This window comes from Sebastes fasciatus, chromosome 3 (assembly GCF_043250625.1).
Source record: "Sebastes fasciatus isolate fSebFas1 chromosome 3, fSebFas1.pri, whole genome shotgun sequence".
NCBI classification, from domain to species: Eukaryota; Metazoa; Chordata; class Actinopteri; order Perciformes; family Sebastidae; genus Sebastes; species Sebastes fasciatus.
In genome coordinates this window covers 13757171-13773023 of record NC_133797.1, presented here as the reverse complement: position 1 = coordinate 13773023, position 15853 = coordinate 13757171, and the positions used below count along the sequence as shown (strand labels likewise).

General features: G+C 41.8%; 1 protein-coding gene across 1 annotated transcript in view; it reads right to left on the bottom strand.

Moving 5' to 3' along the window:
• Window positions 1–10637: 10637 nt before the first annotated feature.
• Window positions 10638–15853, bottom strand: part of LOC141765416 (uncharacterized) — a 55396-nt gene continuing 50180 nt past the window's right edge. Inside the window, exons 75-87 of the mRNA XM_074631467.1 lie at window positions 15540–15617; window positions 15288–15443; window positions 15098–15160; window positions 14858–14939; window positions 14670–14718; window positions 13430–13520; window positions 13219–13308; window positions 13031–13133; window positions 12775–12864; window positions 12278–12370; window positions 12065–12148; window positions 11159–11303; window positions 10638–10914 (exon numbers count right to left, since the gene is read on the bottom strand). Of these exons, the coding sequence (XP_074487568.1) occupies window positions 10773–10914; window positions 11159–11303; window positions 12065–12148; window positions 12278–12370; window positions 12775–12864; window positions 13031–13133; window positions 13219–13308; window positions 13430–13520; window positions 14670–14718; window positions 14858–14939; window positions 15098–15160; window positions 15288–15443; window positions 15540–15617 (1266 nt within the window). The 3' untranslated portion in view covers window positions 10638–10772. The remainder of the gene's footprint in view (window positions 10915–11158; window positions 11304–12064; window positions 12149–12277; window positions 12371–12774; window positions 12865–13030; window positions 13134–13218; window positions 13309–13429; window positions 13521–14669; window positions 14719–14857; window positions 14940–15097; window positions 15161–15287; window positions 15444–15539; window positions 15618–15853) is intronic.

Sequence of the window (15853 nt, the reverse complement as noted above, 5' to 3'; positions counted from 1 at the left end):
TTAATGAGACATTAACAACTGCTTTCCCCAGTCTTGAGAGCGACAATGTCACTGCCTTCATTGATCTTGTGACTACTGAACATTCATGTGACTATGTTGTGAAAACGGCAAAAGAGAAAGTTATCGTGCCCAAACACACCTCTGTTCAGATTGACTGTAAGGTGCAGACACGGCCACTAAAAAAAGACACCACACTTCTCTTTGAACCTGACATAAATCCTCAGTGGACTGAAGGCCTTGAGTTTTGTGAGACATTGGTAAAGCTAAGAAGTGGTGTTTCAACTTACATTGTTCTTGATGTGCAAAATCCAACTGACCATGATATTGAACTGTCAGGAAAAACTGTTATTGGTACATTACAGCATGTCCAGGCTGTGTATCCAGCGACTGTTTTAGAGAAACCCGATCATTGCCCTCAAGTGTCAGTCAGTCAAGTAAATGCACAAAGTGAGCAAGCTAATGACATTTCGTGGGATCCACCGATTAACCTAAGCCATCTGAATGAACCTGAAAAAGAAGTTGTACAGGACATGCTGCGTGAAGAATGCTCCTCTTTTTCCAAGTCAGACAATGACATCGGATGTGTTGAAAAGTTAAAGTTGAGCATATCATTGAAAGACATGGATCCTGTTGCACGCACTTACCTGTCAGTGCCAAAGCCGCTCTACAAAGAAATGAAAGACTATCTGCACAATCTTATTGCTCAGGGATGGGTAAAGAAATCCAACTCACCTTATGCATCGCCTGTTGTCTGTGTAAGAAGAAAAGATGGAAGCCTGCGTCTTTGCATAGATTACAGGGAACTGAACAAAAAGACTCACCCTGACAGACAACCGATCCCTCGAGTGCAGGACATCCTTGACAGTCTTGGTGGCAACTCATGGTTTTCGTTGCTCGACCAAGGAAAAGCCTACCATCAAGGGTTTATGGATGAAAACAGCAGACCTTTAACTGCATTTGTGACTCCATGGGGCCTTTATGAATGGATAAGGATTCCATTTGGGCTAATGAACGCACCTGCAGCCTTTCAACGCTGCATGGAGGAGTGTCTGGAAGAAGTGAGAGATAATATCTGCGTCCCCTACCTGGATGATACTCTTGTTTACAGCCAGTCATTTGATGATCATGTTAACCATGTCAGAAAAGTACTCCAGCTGCTGAGAAAATACGGCATCAAGCTAAAACCCAGCAAATGTGAATTGTTTAAACATGAAGTCCGTTATCTGGGAAGAATTGTTTCAGACGAAGGAAGCAAAGTTGATCCAGCAGACACCATCGCTGTGAGAGCTTTGAAAGACAAAAGACCAAGCAATGTTGGAGAGCTAAGATCTGTCATGGGCTTATTAAGCTATTACAGGCAATACATAAAAGACTTTTCCCGTATCGCAGGACCACTTTACAACCTGTTGAAAGGGACAACAAAAGACAACAATGTGCCACAAAAGAAAACAAACTCGAGACAAGTTAAAGGGGAAAACAAAGGAGTGCCGTCACACACACCAATTGTGTGGAATGAAGGACATCAACGCATATTGGAGCGGCTAATAGACTGCTTGGTAGAGCCACCAGTTCTCGGGTTCCCAGACTTTTCAAAGCCATTTGTCCTCCACACAGATGCCTCAAATCAAGGCCTTGGTGCAGTCCTCTACCAAGAACAGGATAATAAACTCCGTGTCATAGCCTATGGTTCGCGAACTCTGACTGCTGCTGAAAGAAATTATCATCTCCACTCAGGAAAATTGGAATTTCTCGCATTAAAGTGGGCAGTCACAGAAAAATTCAGAGATTACTTGTATTATGCTCCAACTTTCACAGTGTTTACTGATAACAATCCCCTTACATATGTCCTGTCCAGTGCCAAGCTGAACGCAACAGGATGCAGATGGGTGGCAGAGCTTGCAGACTTCCATTTCACTATTCGATATCGCCCAGGTAAAGAAAATGTGGATGCAGATAGCCTGTCAAGAATGCCTTTAAATATTGACATGATGATGGAACAATGTACTGAAGAGTTGACATCAGACTGTGTAGCAGCGACAACCCAAGCCGTCGAGACTCAAGACTCCAGCTCATCATGGGTCTGTCCAGCAGTTAACTCTCTCCAATGTACAGAAAGTGAAGAGACACACAAACCATTCTCAGCCGATGAGATAAGACAAGCACAACAAGATGACAAAAATATAGGTCCTATAATGCAGTGTGTATTGAGCGACAACAAACCATCAGTACATGAACTAAGAAACTTCAGTATGCAAAGCAAGTGTTTACTGCGCAGCTGGGAGAGACTTCATTTTGATGAAGATGGAATTCTTCGCAGGAAGACAACAAACAAAACACAGCTTGTATTACCTGAGAAGTATAAAGCCACTGTTCTGAAAGAGTTACATGATGAAATGGGCCATCAAGGCATCGATCGAACAACATCACTGATCAGAGATAGATTCTTCTGGCCTTACATGCAGAAAGAAATTGAACATTATGTTGCCAGGACATGTAGTTGTCTGAAACAAAAGACACCAAGCAAAGAAACACGAGCACCCATGACCAGTATTGTAACCACACAGCCATTTGAACTGGTGTCGATCGATTTCCTCCACTTGGACAAATGTAAGGGTGGCTACGAGTACATATTGGTAATTGTTGATCACTTCACTCGTTTTGCACAGGCTTACCCCACCACATCCAAGTCTGCAAAAACAGTTGCTGACCGAATATTCAACGACTATGCTCTAAAGTTTGGACTGCCGAAGCGGATACACCATGATCAAGGTGGCGAGTTTGAGAACCAGCTCTTTTCCCAGCTGAAAAAGAACTGTGGTGTTCTAGGATCGCGAACTACACCTTATCACCCGCAAGGAAATGGACAAGTTGAACGCTTTAACAGAACATTACTACAAATGCTCAAAACACTGACTGAAAAACAGAAGACAAACTGGAAAGATACTCTGAACAAGTTAATCTATGCATATAACTGCACAAGATGTGATGTCACAGGTTTCTCCCCTTTTTACCTCCTTTTCGGAAGGTCCCCAAGGTTACCTATCGACCTACTGTTTGGACTCACTTCTGAGACAGGAAAGGTAGACCATCGAACATACATGGAGAAATGGAAGCGAGAAATGCAGGAAGCATATGACATCGTCAGAGAAAATGCAAAGAAGTCAACAGAGAGAAGTAAAAGACATTATGATGGAAAAGTGAGAAGCTCAGTGCTGCACCCCGGTGATCGTGTCCTTGTAAGGAATCTGACACCTAGAGGAGGCACTGGAAAGCTTCGCAATCATTGGGAAGAGAACATTCATGTTGTGGTACGCCAGGTTGGAGAAGACATCCCAGTCTATGAAGTGAAGCCTGAGCAGGGAAGAGGAAGATCAAGAACCCTGCATCGCAACCTGTTGCTACAATGTGATCACTTGCCCTTGGAAATCCAGCCAAAAGCAGCATCCAAGCAAAACAAAAGGATAACAAAGACAACCACAGGAAACACAGAACAGGACGAAGAAAATGATGAAGATGAATGTCTAATCTACTACAGACCAGCAACAGAGTCTCAGATACCTATGGTAGAAAGAACCATTGAGCATGCAGACATACAAAATGACCAAGAGCAATCAGTGTTAAGTGACGACGGACAAGTGTTTGAACAAGGTCACATAATAGACACAGATGAGTTTGAGGTACAGCAGGAAGATGTACTGCCAGAACACGATGATCAGAGTGAAGATGAACAACCAGATGAAGGAGCACAGGATGAGATTCAGGAACTCCTGCATCCAGATTCAGATGGAGATGTCATAGAACAGAGACATGACCTGTTAAGGAGAGAAAGACGAGCTCCTAAGATCTTCACCTATGACCAATTAGGAACCCCTACATGTTACAGTGCAACCCATGCAAATGACATGCATTACCAGTATCAGCCGATAGTATACAGGGCAGTTCAGCCAGTACCAATGTGGACAAGCCCACATCAGGTTTACCAACCTTTATTTATGCAGAGATATTAGGCATAAGAAAGATTTAAGCTGTTGAGTACAGTAAGAGATTGTTTAACAGAAAAGCTCTCTAGATTTAGTTGGGTCATGTATACAGTACATCCAGTACTTTGTTATAAGTAAAGTTGTCACTGTAGTAATCTCCCTTTAAGATGTAGTTAAGAAAACAGGAACATAGGTTGAGAACCATAACTCCACAACAGTAATGATGTCGGGACGACATCTAATTTTGCAGGGGAGTGTGTGATAGGTAGAATATTATATGAGGAAAGCTGATCAGCTATAAATAACTTCGAGTAATAAGGGCAATTGTGGTGACATAAAAGATTAATTAATTGTGAAATGGGTCATAAAAACATTATTTTGGTTAAAACCTCTCTAAATGTCATAATATGTCCTATCTCCCTGTCCATCTGTGATCTACCTGTTGGGCCTGTTCGGAGATTGATTAGTAGTACCTGCTGAGGCCTGAAGGGGAAGCTCGCGACTGCGGTGCCTCATTCTCATGAGACTGAAAGAGAGGAGGCATCGTGTCAAGAGTCTCAATACAAATATTTCCCTATTCAGGTATAGAAATAAGTATTTCATTTTCAAAGCTGTCAGATGTGTTTATTAAGTTGTTGAGTTGTGTTTTATTGATATGATGACCTAGTTTAGAGTGTTTTGTGTGTTTTGTTGACATTGTTCGAGCACTGGTTCAAGCTAGTTAGCTGTGTTTGATCCTGCCGCTTTGATAGCGCCACAGGATGGCGGTGCGGCGCGACTCGTCGTGTGTGTGTGTGTGTGTGTGTGTGAAGACAGTATGGGCCGGTGAAGTGTATGTGTGTGTTTGGGGGTAAAGATGATGTATTTGTGTTAATTATAAAGTGATTGTTTAGGACAGAGGGAACTTAGAGTAATTTGTGTCATGTAGGATATTTTTGTTTAATTCCTTTTGCTGAGATAATTAATGTTTGTTGATTTATGTCCCTGTTGATATTGTTTGTGGAAATTAAAGATTCTCATGAGACTGAAAGAGAGGAGGCATCGTGTCAAGAGTCTCAATACAAATATTTCCCTATTCAGGGCACAACACTACTACCTACCAACGGCTCTCCTGAAGACTACTACCTACCAGCCCAGTGACCAGCGAGTTCCTGTGTGACGTCATGCAGCAGACCGTTTTCGTCAACGCAGCTCCACTTGGACCGTTGGTCGGCAGTTGGTCTCCTGCCGCTCCAAGAAATAGTAAGTACTCTTTGGTACATTTGAGAGGCGTACACACTGAGACATGCCAGGAAAGCTCGTAGCTGGAGTTGGTGATAGCCAAGCAGTGAGGAACACACTACTGGTCGTGGTGTCTCTGTTATTTCACGGCTTCGGACGAAGACGGTGTGGTAGGAGTACAGGAGGAGCCAAAACACGGACACGGTGAGCCACTGGACTAGACCGCTAGAATGGACTGGATTAAAGAGCCGGACTGGATTGGACTGGATCGCTGGATTGGACTGGACTTTTTATAGGGTTTTAACCTTGCTGCTAGTAGCATTTTATTAATGTTAGCCTTTAAATTGATCATTCATTTAGACCCATGTTATTTTAATTATAATGAATCTGGTTTTAATTTGACTATAGACTTCTGTCTGGTTTTTAACTCCGCTCACCTGATTTTAAAAGAACCTGAATCTATCATAGTCCTAGGCTCTAAGTATTTCCTAGGACTGTTGTCGGCTCCAAGTAAAATCATTCATAGTTAAATGTAACTAGTGTAGGGACCCAGCAGATGGCTGGTTTCAAGTGACCTCATGAACTCAGTAACATGATCCTTGACCACAGGACTCATCTCAGTCCTCATTGGCTACAGTAACATTTCACACCTAGGTGTGAAATTCACACAGAACAAAACCAGAGGAATTTCTTTGTTCCTCCTCTCTTACCACTCTTTCCTCTTCACCTCCTCACCCAAGAGGTGAGCCACAGCTCTTTCTACTCATTCTCCTCAACAAGCTGCCCTGCTTGAGGTGAGATGCTGCGCTCCAGACCGGAAGCAGCTCTGCTCTCTGATTCTATGTTCTGTTAGGAAACAGTCATAACAACATAAGGAACCAAAAGGTGGACGACGCGAGTGCCTGCCTTTCACCAGCTAACTTCAAGCTATCAAGCTACTGGAGAGTTAGCACCAAGCTAACCAATCTGCACAGCAAAGACGACATCTTTGACTTGGAACCACAACTTCAACACATGGAATTACAAACCCTGTTCTTCCATCGGTAACGTACTGGGCCTTAGCATTAGCAATCGCACATGGCTGAGCAAGACAGTTAAACTTTGATTTCTAGAATGTACCTGTATTGATTTGGTTTAATGTTATTCATTGAGTTTGACTGTGGTGATTTATCTGTATTTGATTTTTGGGTAACTGGCTTCGCCACATCTGATGTGTTTAGTTTATGCTTCACATAGACAAGGTCTTGCATGCAAACTAACCATCTTTTCTAACCCACTGCATATCTAACACACATTAAGATCACATACAGAAACTGTGAATTAGTTAAACATAAACATACAGCTTCAGATAATCTTAACCCCACATCACCCCCCCCCCCCCTCTCTTTCCTTCTTCTCAGAAGAACAAAGAGGTCATGTGGTGACATGCTGATGGCCATCTTTGATTCCGCCATCTTTGATTCTGCCATCTTTGTAGTTTTACAGTGCTCGCCATTTTGTTTGTAGGCCATACAGACATTTTGAGACAAGAACCCATCTTGTTCCCCCCCCCCTCTCTCTCTCTCTCACACACACACACACACACACACACACACACACACACACACACACACACTGTGTTTGGTTTGTTTAGTTTAGTTATTTAGTTAGATTAATATTGTGTTTTGAACCTTTATTATCTTGTAAATAAATGTTTGTGGAATATACATGCTGGTCTCTTTAATGTTGCACAAGAGTGAATAATGCCAACCTAGAACTCCGATATCCTTCAACCTTTACTATCTATTTTGGTTATAGTTATTAATTGAATTATTAATCAGCGTTCCAAATTGATAGTTTAGCATATATAATGAGACTATATTAACGTTTTGGTCATTGGTCCCTGATTCCAGGGTGGTGCCCCGTTTATTATTGATGTTTATTGATAATCTTTATTAATATTAATAATTCTATTATTATTTATTAATTAATTTGCTGATAACCAAAACCTACTAAAGTAGAATCCCTACACTAGTATCTTAAACTGCGGCCTTGCTGTTGGGCCCGGACCACATTTACATGGTTGACTAACTTCTCAGCATACAGTCGAATAAACAGGTCACTGAAAAATTATAGATAAACGGCTTTTAATGTTTTCTAATGTGACGCCTTTGTTTTCTTCTTGTTTGAGTCACTTATACTTCTTATTCTGAGACTGCTGAATCAGTGTAAACATAAACAAACATATTGAACATGCACACAGACAATTAGTCGGGTGAAAGTCGGGTTGAGTAATTTCTGCATGGGCAAAGTATCTGGCAGGTTTTTTTTGGGAGTTTCAAGAGCAGATTTGATTAAAATGATCAAAAATCCCTCCAAAATACAACATTAAGACACCGAGACCTCGAGGAACACCATACCACATTTGATATGAAAAACTCTTGACATTTTGAGATTTCTGCATGAATTGAATTTTTCTACGATCGGATGGCGAGCACTTCTGTTCTGGAAACGGCTCAGAAACTTCCTTATTGTCAATAAAGCTAGGAAAGACATCCATCCTCTGAATTCTCTAGGTCTCTAGTTTGTGGCTGTAAAGTTTCATGAGACTGTTGTAGGGACCTCACGAGACAAAGAGCCTTGGCCTACATGGGAAACCAGAAGCCTGATCACAGCAGGGGTCCTAACGGCCGAGCTCTTGAAATTTCGCATCTACATGCGAAATTTCATTTTGAGTCCAAACAAGAGGCTCCCATTGGATGAGGCTAACAGGAAACGTGGGGTCTTTCCGGTGAAACGCCCACTATCTCACAGGAGATAAAAGCACGCTCACCTGAATCTCATTCCCTTTTTCCACTGCGACTCACGTTGCTACAGGAGGTACCCAACGCTGCGGTGTTCACCTAAGACTCGAGCCACAGTTTCTGACCTCGCTGGACGAGTTAAGCTTCTGTTGTGTCCATCAGACTTTGAGATCATCATACCTGCAGAAGAGAACCAGCCCCCGTCTTCAGAAGGAAGACGACCAGGACCCCGTTCTTCAAAGGAAACGAGCGCACCGCCTTTTCCTTCATTTCTGGCTGCTTTCCCCTCCGCTGCCACACGGAGGTCCAGCCTGCCGTTCATCAGCTGACGAGCATCCAGAACGGCCCGTTATTGTCCGAGCCTGCGACGCCGCCGGACCAATTAACGACGATATACTCCACTATCGCTCCGAAGAAGCGATTCAAGTAAGAGGCTTGTGTCTGGGAAGAGACTAGTGAAATTGTATATTCCAATAAGTTAATAACTATTGTTGATTTATACTAAACGTACGGACCGCCGAGTCCGTCTGTTTGCTTTGTTTATTTTACTTGCTTTGCTCTGCTTTGCTTGTTTATGTTGCTTTGTTTACTGTTGCTGACTGTCTGATTACTGTGTGCTCCTTGTGTTAGCTTCTGTCAAACGTGAAGATCTGTAGCTGTAGTTTATTATTAAAAGACCAGTGCACGGCTGACAAACGTGAGTTTGCCTGCCCAGCATCTGAGTAATAATAACCCAGCTAGTACATCTCTCGCGCGGCAGTTAGGATTCCTGCTGCTGCGGTGTTTACTGTTTTGACTGTGATACTGTTGTGAGGCGCTCCCCGCCTTTCTTTTCCTCCACTTCTACCACATACAAACAAACACTTTGCCGACACGCGGGATCACCTCCCGTTCGTACGCAGTCGGTAATTTCCGTGGCGCTTCCGCCACCAGAGCAACTCCTCCCTCGTGACGTAACCACTTACGTGGTGACGCCGCCTCGGGGTTTCCCTTGCTCCTCCCACACACGCACACCCATAGACACGCCTCCTCACGTAGGCTCACACACGTTCCCACCTTACTGATCACGCGGGAGTCACACCCCGTTTGTGCGTGATCTGTAACGTTCGAGCAACTCCTCCCTCACGTGACGTAACCACTTACGTGGTGACGTCCACCGCGGGCGTCCTTTGCTCCTCCCACACCACACACACACATAGACACGCCTCCTCACATAGGCTCACACCCATTACCTTACAGGACACGCGGGAGTCACACCCCGTTTGTGCGTGATCTGTAACGTTCGAGCAACCCCTCCCTCACGTAACGTAGCCACTTACGTGGTGATGCCACATCGAGCGTCCTTTGCTCCTCCTCCACACACACACTCCCATTTCACGTCTCCTCTCATACTCACACTCACTCACTCACACACACACACACACACACGCACACACACACACACATCTTCTTTTGCTGTTGTGTTTTGTTTAATTTTAGTTTAGTGCTTAGAGCTGCATTGTAGAACATCCATTTGTCTATTAAAAGTGTTGTTAATTAGTAATTACTGCTGTAATAACTATTGATTTAGATTAATGTTGTTAGAGTGTTTATTGTTGATTGAGATCACTGTATTTAAATAAATGGTCTTATTTTAAATAGCAGTTGTCTGTGTTTATTGTGCATTCATATTGTAATAACGGCTGGTTATGAGAGTTAGTTCTCGGATTCACCCTTCACCGTTCATCTCCTAAGTGTAAAGTAGTGCTTAAATACTGGCATTTGAAGTGAACAATCCCCTTATGAGACTGGATTAACGTTTTGGTTATTGGTCCCTGATTCCAGGGTGGTGCCCCGTTCATTATTAATGTTGATTAATAATTCTTATTAATAATAGTAATTCTATGAATATTATTTATTAAATTAGCTAATAACCAAACCTGTCCCATTTGTAAATCCCTTACACTGTGATTATCCTAGAGGTCACCACAGGACATTTTATACGGTGAGGTCAAGTTTAAAAAAAATGGTCTCACTATATGAAATGGCTACTATGAGGACTAACATCAAACATGAATACAGTTGGGCTCATTTGATCCACAAATGTCTCAGCCTTACAGTCATACCAATTTATGTAATTCAAAGACTGTTTGGGGACCCCAGTATGCAGAAATATTCAAATACCATTTTGGAATAGGCAAAAATAACACATTTATACTGCATGCAAAAAACTGCATGTTTTTGCACCAAACTGCATGTGATTATCATTAAGTGGGCATGTCTGTAAAGGGGAGACTCGTGGGTACCCAGAGAACCCATTTACATTCACATATCTTGAGGTCAGAGGTCAAAGGACTCCTTTTAAAATGGCCATGCCAATTTTGGAGAGTTACTGAGCCCCCTCCCCCAACATGCTAGCATCACATGGTTGGTACCAATGGATTCCTTAGGTTTTTTAGTTTCATATGGTATCTGTACCTTCTAGCTCTAAAACTGAACCTGCTACAGCCTCTGAAAGACAGTAAAGTTGGTCAGGATTGCCCGTGATCCCACGGGTCTCAGGGGGTTAAACTTCTACTTCTAGTTGAACTTCTCAACGTTTACTATACAGCAACCAACATAATAGTAATCAAACATTAACCAAATGTTAATGAATAAAACACAGAGAATGAGATTGAGACAATTACATTTTAATCAATATAGTGCAACATTGTAAGCCCTCATATCCCAAAGCGGTGAATGTTTTACATAATAAGAACAATGCAAAATAAAAACAATTTGACACTTTATTTCTTTTTCCTTCATTTCACTACTGCTGACATCCAAAGAGTTGGTACTGCTGGACCATCTCCTCCATGCCCAAACAGGTAGGCCGGTGTTCCTCAGTTTGACACTCTGCTTCTATGGGCCAGTACTCGATCCAGGTTCTCTCACCGAGTACATACTGGTATCTGAGGAGAGCAAAGTGAAACACACATTGGTTCTTCATTTGACCAGCCATCTGTAACCCGCTGGAACATAACAAAACACAAGCCTCCTCCCTCCTTCTGTACATTTAATGACTCTATCAACAGTAACGCAAAACTAGAGTACAAGAAAGAGTAACTTGATTTAGTAACAGAAAGCAGTGAAACAGTAAAAATCTTTAAAGGCACCCACCACACACATTGACTTTCACACAAAGAACAAACTTACGATTGATGTTCGTCATCTCTCTGAATATCTTTGGATGAGCCCATGATAAGATAGGTTTTGCCTGTCCCCAGATCTAAAGATTCCCTGCAGTGCGGATAACTGAGGAATGTGCGCAGTTTATTCAGAGGACCCACATCAAAATTTCCTGTAATTAAAATATAGAACAGAGAAAAGGTAAGGATTAAATGCATAGCTAAAGGTGCAGTTCAAAATAGTAGTACTGTATTCTCACATACCCCCAGTGCCACAGTGGAATCATGCCAATAGTTGGACATTTTGGGAAATACGCTTGTTTACTTTCTTGTCGAGGGTTAGATTGATGCCCGTTATTGATACCACTCTCATGAATGTATAGTAAATATGCAGCTCACAACCAGCTAACTGAGCTAAGCATGAAGACTGGAAACAGTTAGCCTGGCTTTGTCCAAAGGTAACAAAATACACCTACCAGCACCTCCAATTTTGTTTGTATAATCTGTACAAAAAAATTAAGCGTAAAAATGACAATTCACCTTTTAAGGGAGTGTACTGGACTATTGTACTTGGCTAGGACCAGTAACTTCCTGGAGTGTCTGCTGGCAAGCTAATTTGGCTGGCTGCTAGTGGTAGCTTTATACTTGGCCTACAAACATGTGAGTGGTACCAGTCTTCTCACTCATCTAACTCTCTGCAAGAAAGCAAATAAGCACATTTCCCAAAATGTTGAACTTTTCCTTTAAATGACCATTCATCAGTCATCAATCAATCATTTTTCTGTCTGACTGGAAACAGCATTGAGATTCAATGTGCCCATGAAATGTCAGAAAGAGACGGACAAGACAAATTGTTATGTCACCTTCACCTTTAAGGCACCTTAGAAACATCAGGGGGTAGTGCATTTTAGGCAGTTCAAAGATAAAAACCCACCTTCTTTGATGACTTCCAGGACCCGCACTGTGTAAATGTCAGTGGACAAGCCGTCTGTAAACTCTTCCAGTCTCACTTTGTACGCTGAGGACAGACAAGTTGCAGATTGTTAGCTCCCTTGCTCACCGATTCTCTCAATCTCTTACTCACACAAACACATACATTTTTGGGATTAAAGTGCTGCATAAATGCAGTGCATTTACACTCTCTTACCAAAGTCTATTTTGCTGATCTGTGTACTCTCACAGACCTTAGCTGTGCGCTGATCATTGTTGACTTTGTCCTTCTTCTGCATACTGCAGTTCTCTGGAAATACACAATCGGCACAAAGTGAATACACAACTAATGATTTGATTAAAGGTGTGTGTGGATGAGATGATGGATGAGTGCGGCTGTATCTTAGTCACAATTTAAATATGTTCGCGAGTTATTCTTTAGCAACTGCTGCTCTGATCCTACAGGATCCTGCAGGTGCTTGTTGCCGCTGACAGAACATTCTATTGATTACGTTATAATCTGGTGAGTTACTGTAAACCAAATTCCACAACCATCTCCTTCACCAGATCTGAAATGAAACCCTTTACTGGTGGTATACCACACCATCACAAGGAGTACAACTCAGTGAGAGAGAAAACGGTTCTATGTTGTAAGTGTTGTGTTTTTGTGTTTACAGTAGAGAAATTAGGTCAGTTTGACATCATCCTGTTTACCTTCAGCACATGTGCATTCATCCCCTCTACAGAGCCGCAGTAGCTGTCCAGCTCTCCTCTCTGGATGGTAGAACTTCACACAATGTGTTTCTGCGATGGGAGAGAAAGATTTGTGGTATGTGTGATCAGAAAATGCACATTAAATACGTTGAAAATGTAATAATGCCTGCTTATCCATGGTGTTATCTACTCGGACATCCACTGTCAGCAAAGTACATGGAGGCATCATATGTTCCTAAGTGTGTCTGACACTCACGGTCATAGTATTCATAGACAGACACAACAGCTGGTTGTAAGACGCCCACTTCCATCTTCTGATGGAGCCTAAAAGTGATCTCCTCTGGTCGTGTGTGAGAAACCTGTGGACAAAGGTGAGATGGAGATAAATACACAAAGAACAAGGCAGAGAGAAAAGTATAGAGGTAGGAAACAGGGATGTCTTACCTTGTCCAGGTAGATGATGAGCGAGCCTCTTTCTGACAGGACTGTGTTCATCTCATATTTTGCAATAGTGCGAGCACGTCCTTTGGACAACTACACACAAACACACACAGTCAGACAACTTTTTAAACCATAAAAAACATTTTGTTTCTCTGAACCATAAACACTGACTTGTGAACTGTATGTGGGTATAAGTCGATCTGTAAGTTCTTACTAAGTCCAGGTCCTTCGTGTTAACCGTGAAGCCAGTTAGCAGGCCAATATCCAAGATTGACATTGATGCATCGTGCTCCCTGTCCTTATACCTGTACACAGAACGGACAGAAGAATAATTAAATAACAGCATAAAGAAGATTGAGAGAAAGAATGATGTTTCAATTACAATTTAATACTCGCGGTCGATCCCGACCGACTCTAGCAGGTTGAATTTTAGAGCTAGAGTGAAGGTACAGATATCATATGTGGATCTCTTTTGGATCCAATGATCCAACTGTATTCATGTGTGATGATGTTTGTCTCCATAGTAGCCATTTCATTGTAATGAGACCATTTTTTGAAAGTTGACCTCACTGTACACAATGACCTGTGGTGACCTCTAGGATAATCACAGCCTCATGGAACTTTACAACCACAAACTACAGACCTAAAACATTTAGAGGATGGATGGCTTTACTAACTAGATTGACAATAAGTGGGCTTCTGAGCAGTTTCCAGAACAGAAGTGCTCGCCATCAAATCAACGAAAAATGAAATTTTTGCAGAAAAATCTCAAGATGTCAAAAGTTTTTTAAACCAAATGGCTTTTTCTGTGGTGTTCCTCAAGGTCTTGGTGTCTTAATGTGGTATTTTGGAGGGATTATTGTTAATTTTGATCAATTCTCGAGTGGTAAAAGAAATGGGTAAATTTAGCACCAAATCTGTGTAACAAATGGTATCAACCCAAAAATTGCTGCAACAACTTATGAGACATAATAGAGCGTGGGGATGCCAATCATAATGTTCTAAACCCTCATACACTTTCACAATTTATTTTAAATAATCAATAAATGAATTAAATCATGTTTATTTCTGGTTTATGACTAGAACAACTTGACACACAATAAACTGCATCTCAAACTAATCTTCAGGTTCACAGCTTTCAGATGATGTACACCACTTCTGTGTGAAATCTACAGTTGACCTGCTATCTCCCCCTAAAGACCCTCTGTAGCTCCCTAAAATAGACAAAAATGGGTCTATTGTGGGTCTCAGAGGGTTAAATGATTGGGAATGAGCAGCTCAAATGAGCTCAGATTCGAGGAAATCACACACAGAAGACAGGACAATTTAAAATGATGAGGAAACAGAGAATTTAAGAAGTGAAGTGTTGTAGGGGCCATATCTGGTTAGAACATGTTGTGTATAAAGCCATGTTACTGTAACACTTGTCAGGATGACTTCTTGATTGTACTTACAAAACCTCTATTCTCAGCTTGTATATCTTCTCATCCTCCTCAATTTTGTCTGCAGGAGCAAAACATTGTATTGAGTAACTGAGTATTTAGTTGATTCTTTTCTCATAAGGTACTTGGCAGAAACAAACAGATAAAATGACAACAAATGAAGACAAATAAACAGGAAGAGGAGGAGGGCACCAAATTACCTGGGAGGAGCTGCACTGACATGTTAAACTTCTGACAGTCACTCTCCTTTTCTTTAGGCATAGCGTAATACAGCGACACCATCTGTCACATAGACAAAAGTGCATCTTAATATGTGATAAACTAATAGACATCTGTCTAGTATAAAAATGTATTTGGTTGTATCTGAGATTCAAAAAGCACACATCAGTAATCAACAGATGATAAATATATAGAAGAATATGAAAATATATTGTACTTACTGTCACCGTTGCTTCTCCTGAACCCGTGGCGGTCACTTTCACGTTCTGGTTTATATCATTTATCTGTGGTAATTTAAATACGCACACAAACACACACACACAGTCAGGGATCAGCAGAAGAAACATACAGAAAACAACAGGACTGATGATGTTAATGAACCACTGGGAGTCTGTTTGTGTGTGCGCTCACTTTAGATGTTCTGGTGGCGAAGTGGTTGTTGATGTTGAAGTTGTACTTGTCAGGCCTTGACCTGCCCGGCAACAAGATGTCCACATTCAGATCATACTCTGGTTCTCTAGCGCTGGACCAGTACTCTGCTATAGCCTGATACACTATTATGGTAGCCTAGAGACAAAACGAGTGAGGGGGAGAAAACAAGACTTAGACATACAGTAAACAGGTTATAAGTAAACATAAGATGGAGAGAAGGGTCTGTGTTACCTGAGTTGATCCATAGCCTCCGCCCACCTTCCGCTGTTGGTTGAACCATCTCACAATAGGTCTGGCGTCTTCATAGGCCTTTATTAACAGAAGGCAAGTAAATGGTTGAAATTGTCCGTGGTTAACTGTGCATTTGCATTTATAAAACAGCTTCAGTGAAAATAGAGAGAACTCCTGATTCTGGTACAGTTACATTTTAGATTGTAACCTGTAAGTTTCCAAAACCTACCATAGAGCTTCTAAATAATTTTTTCCCTGTTATGGCACCATCAAACAGCAGCTACTTGAAACTTTCCTGATAAAAGCAATCAATC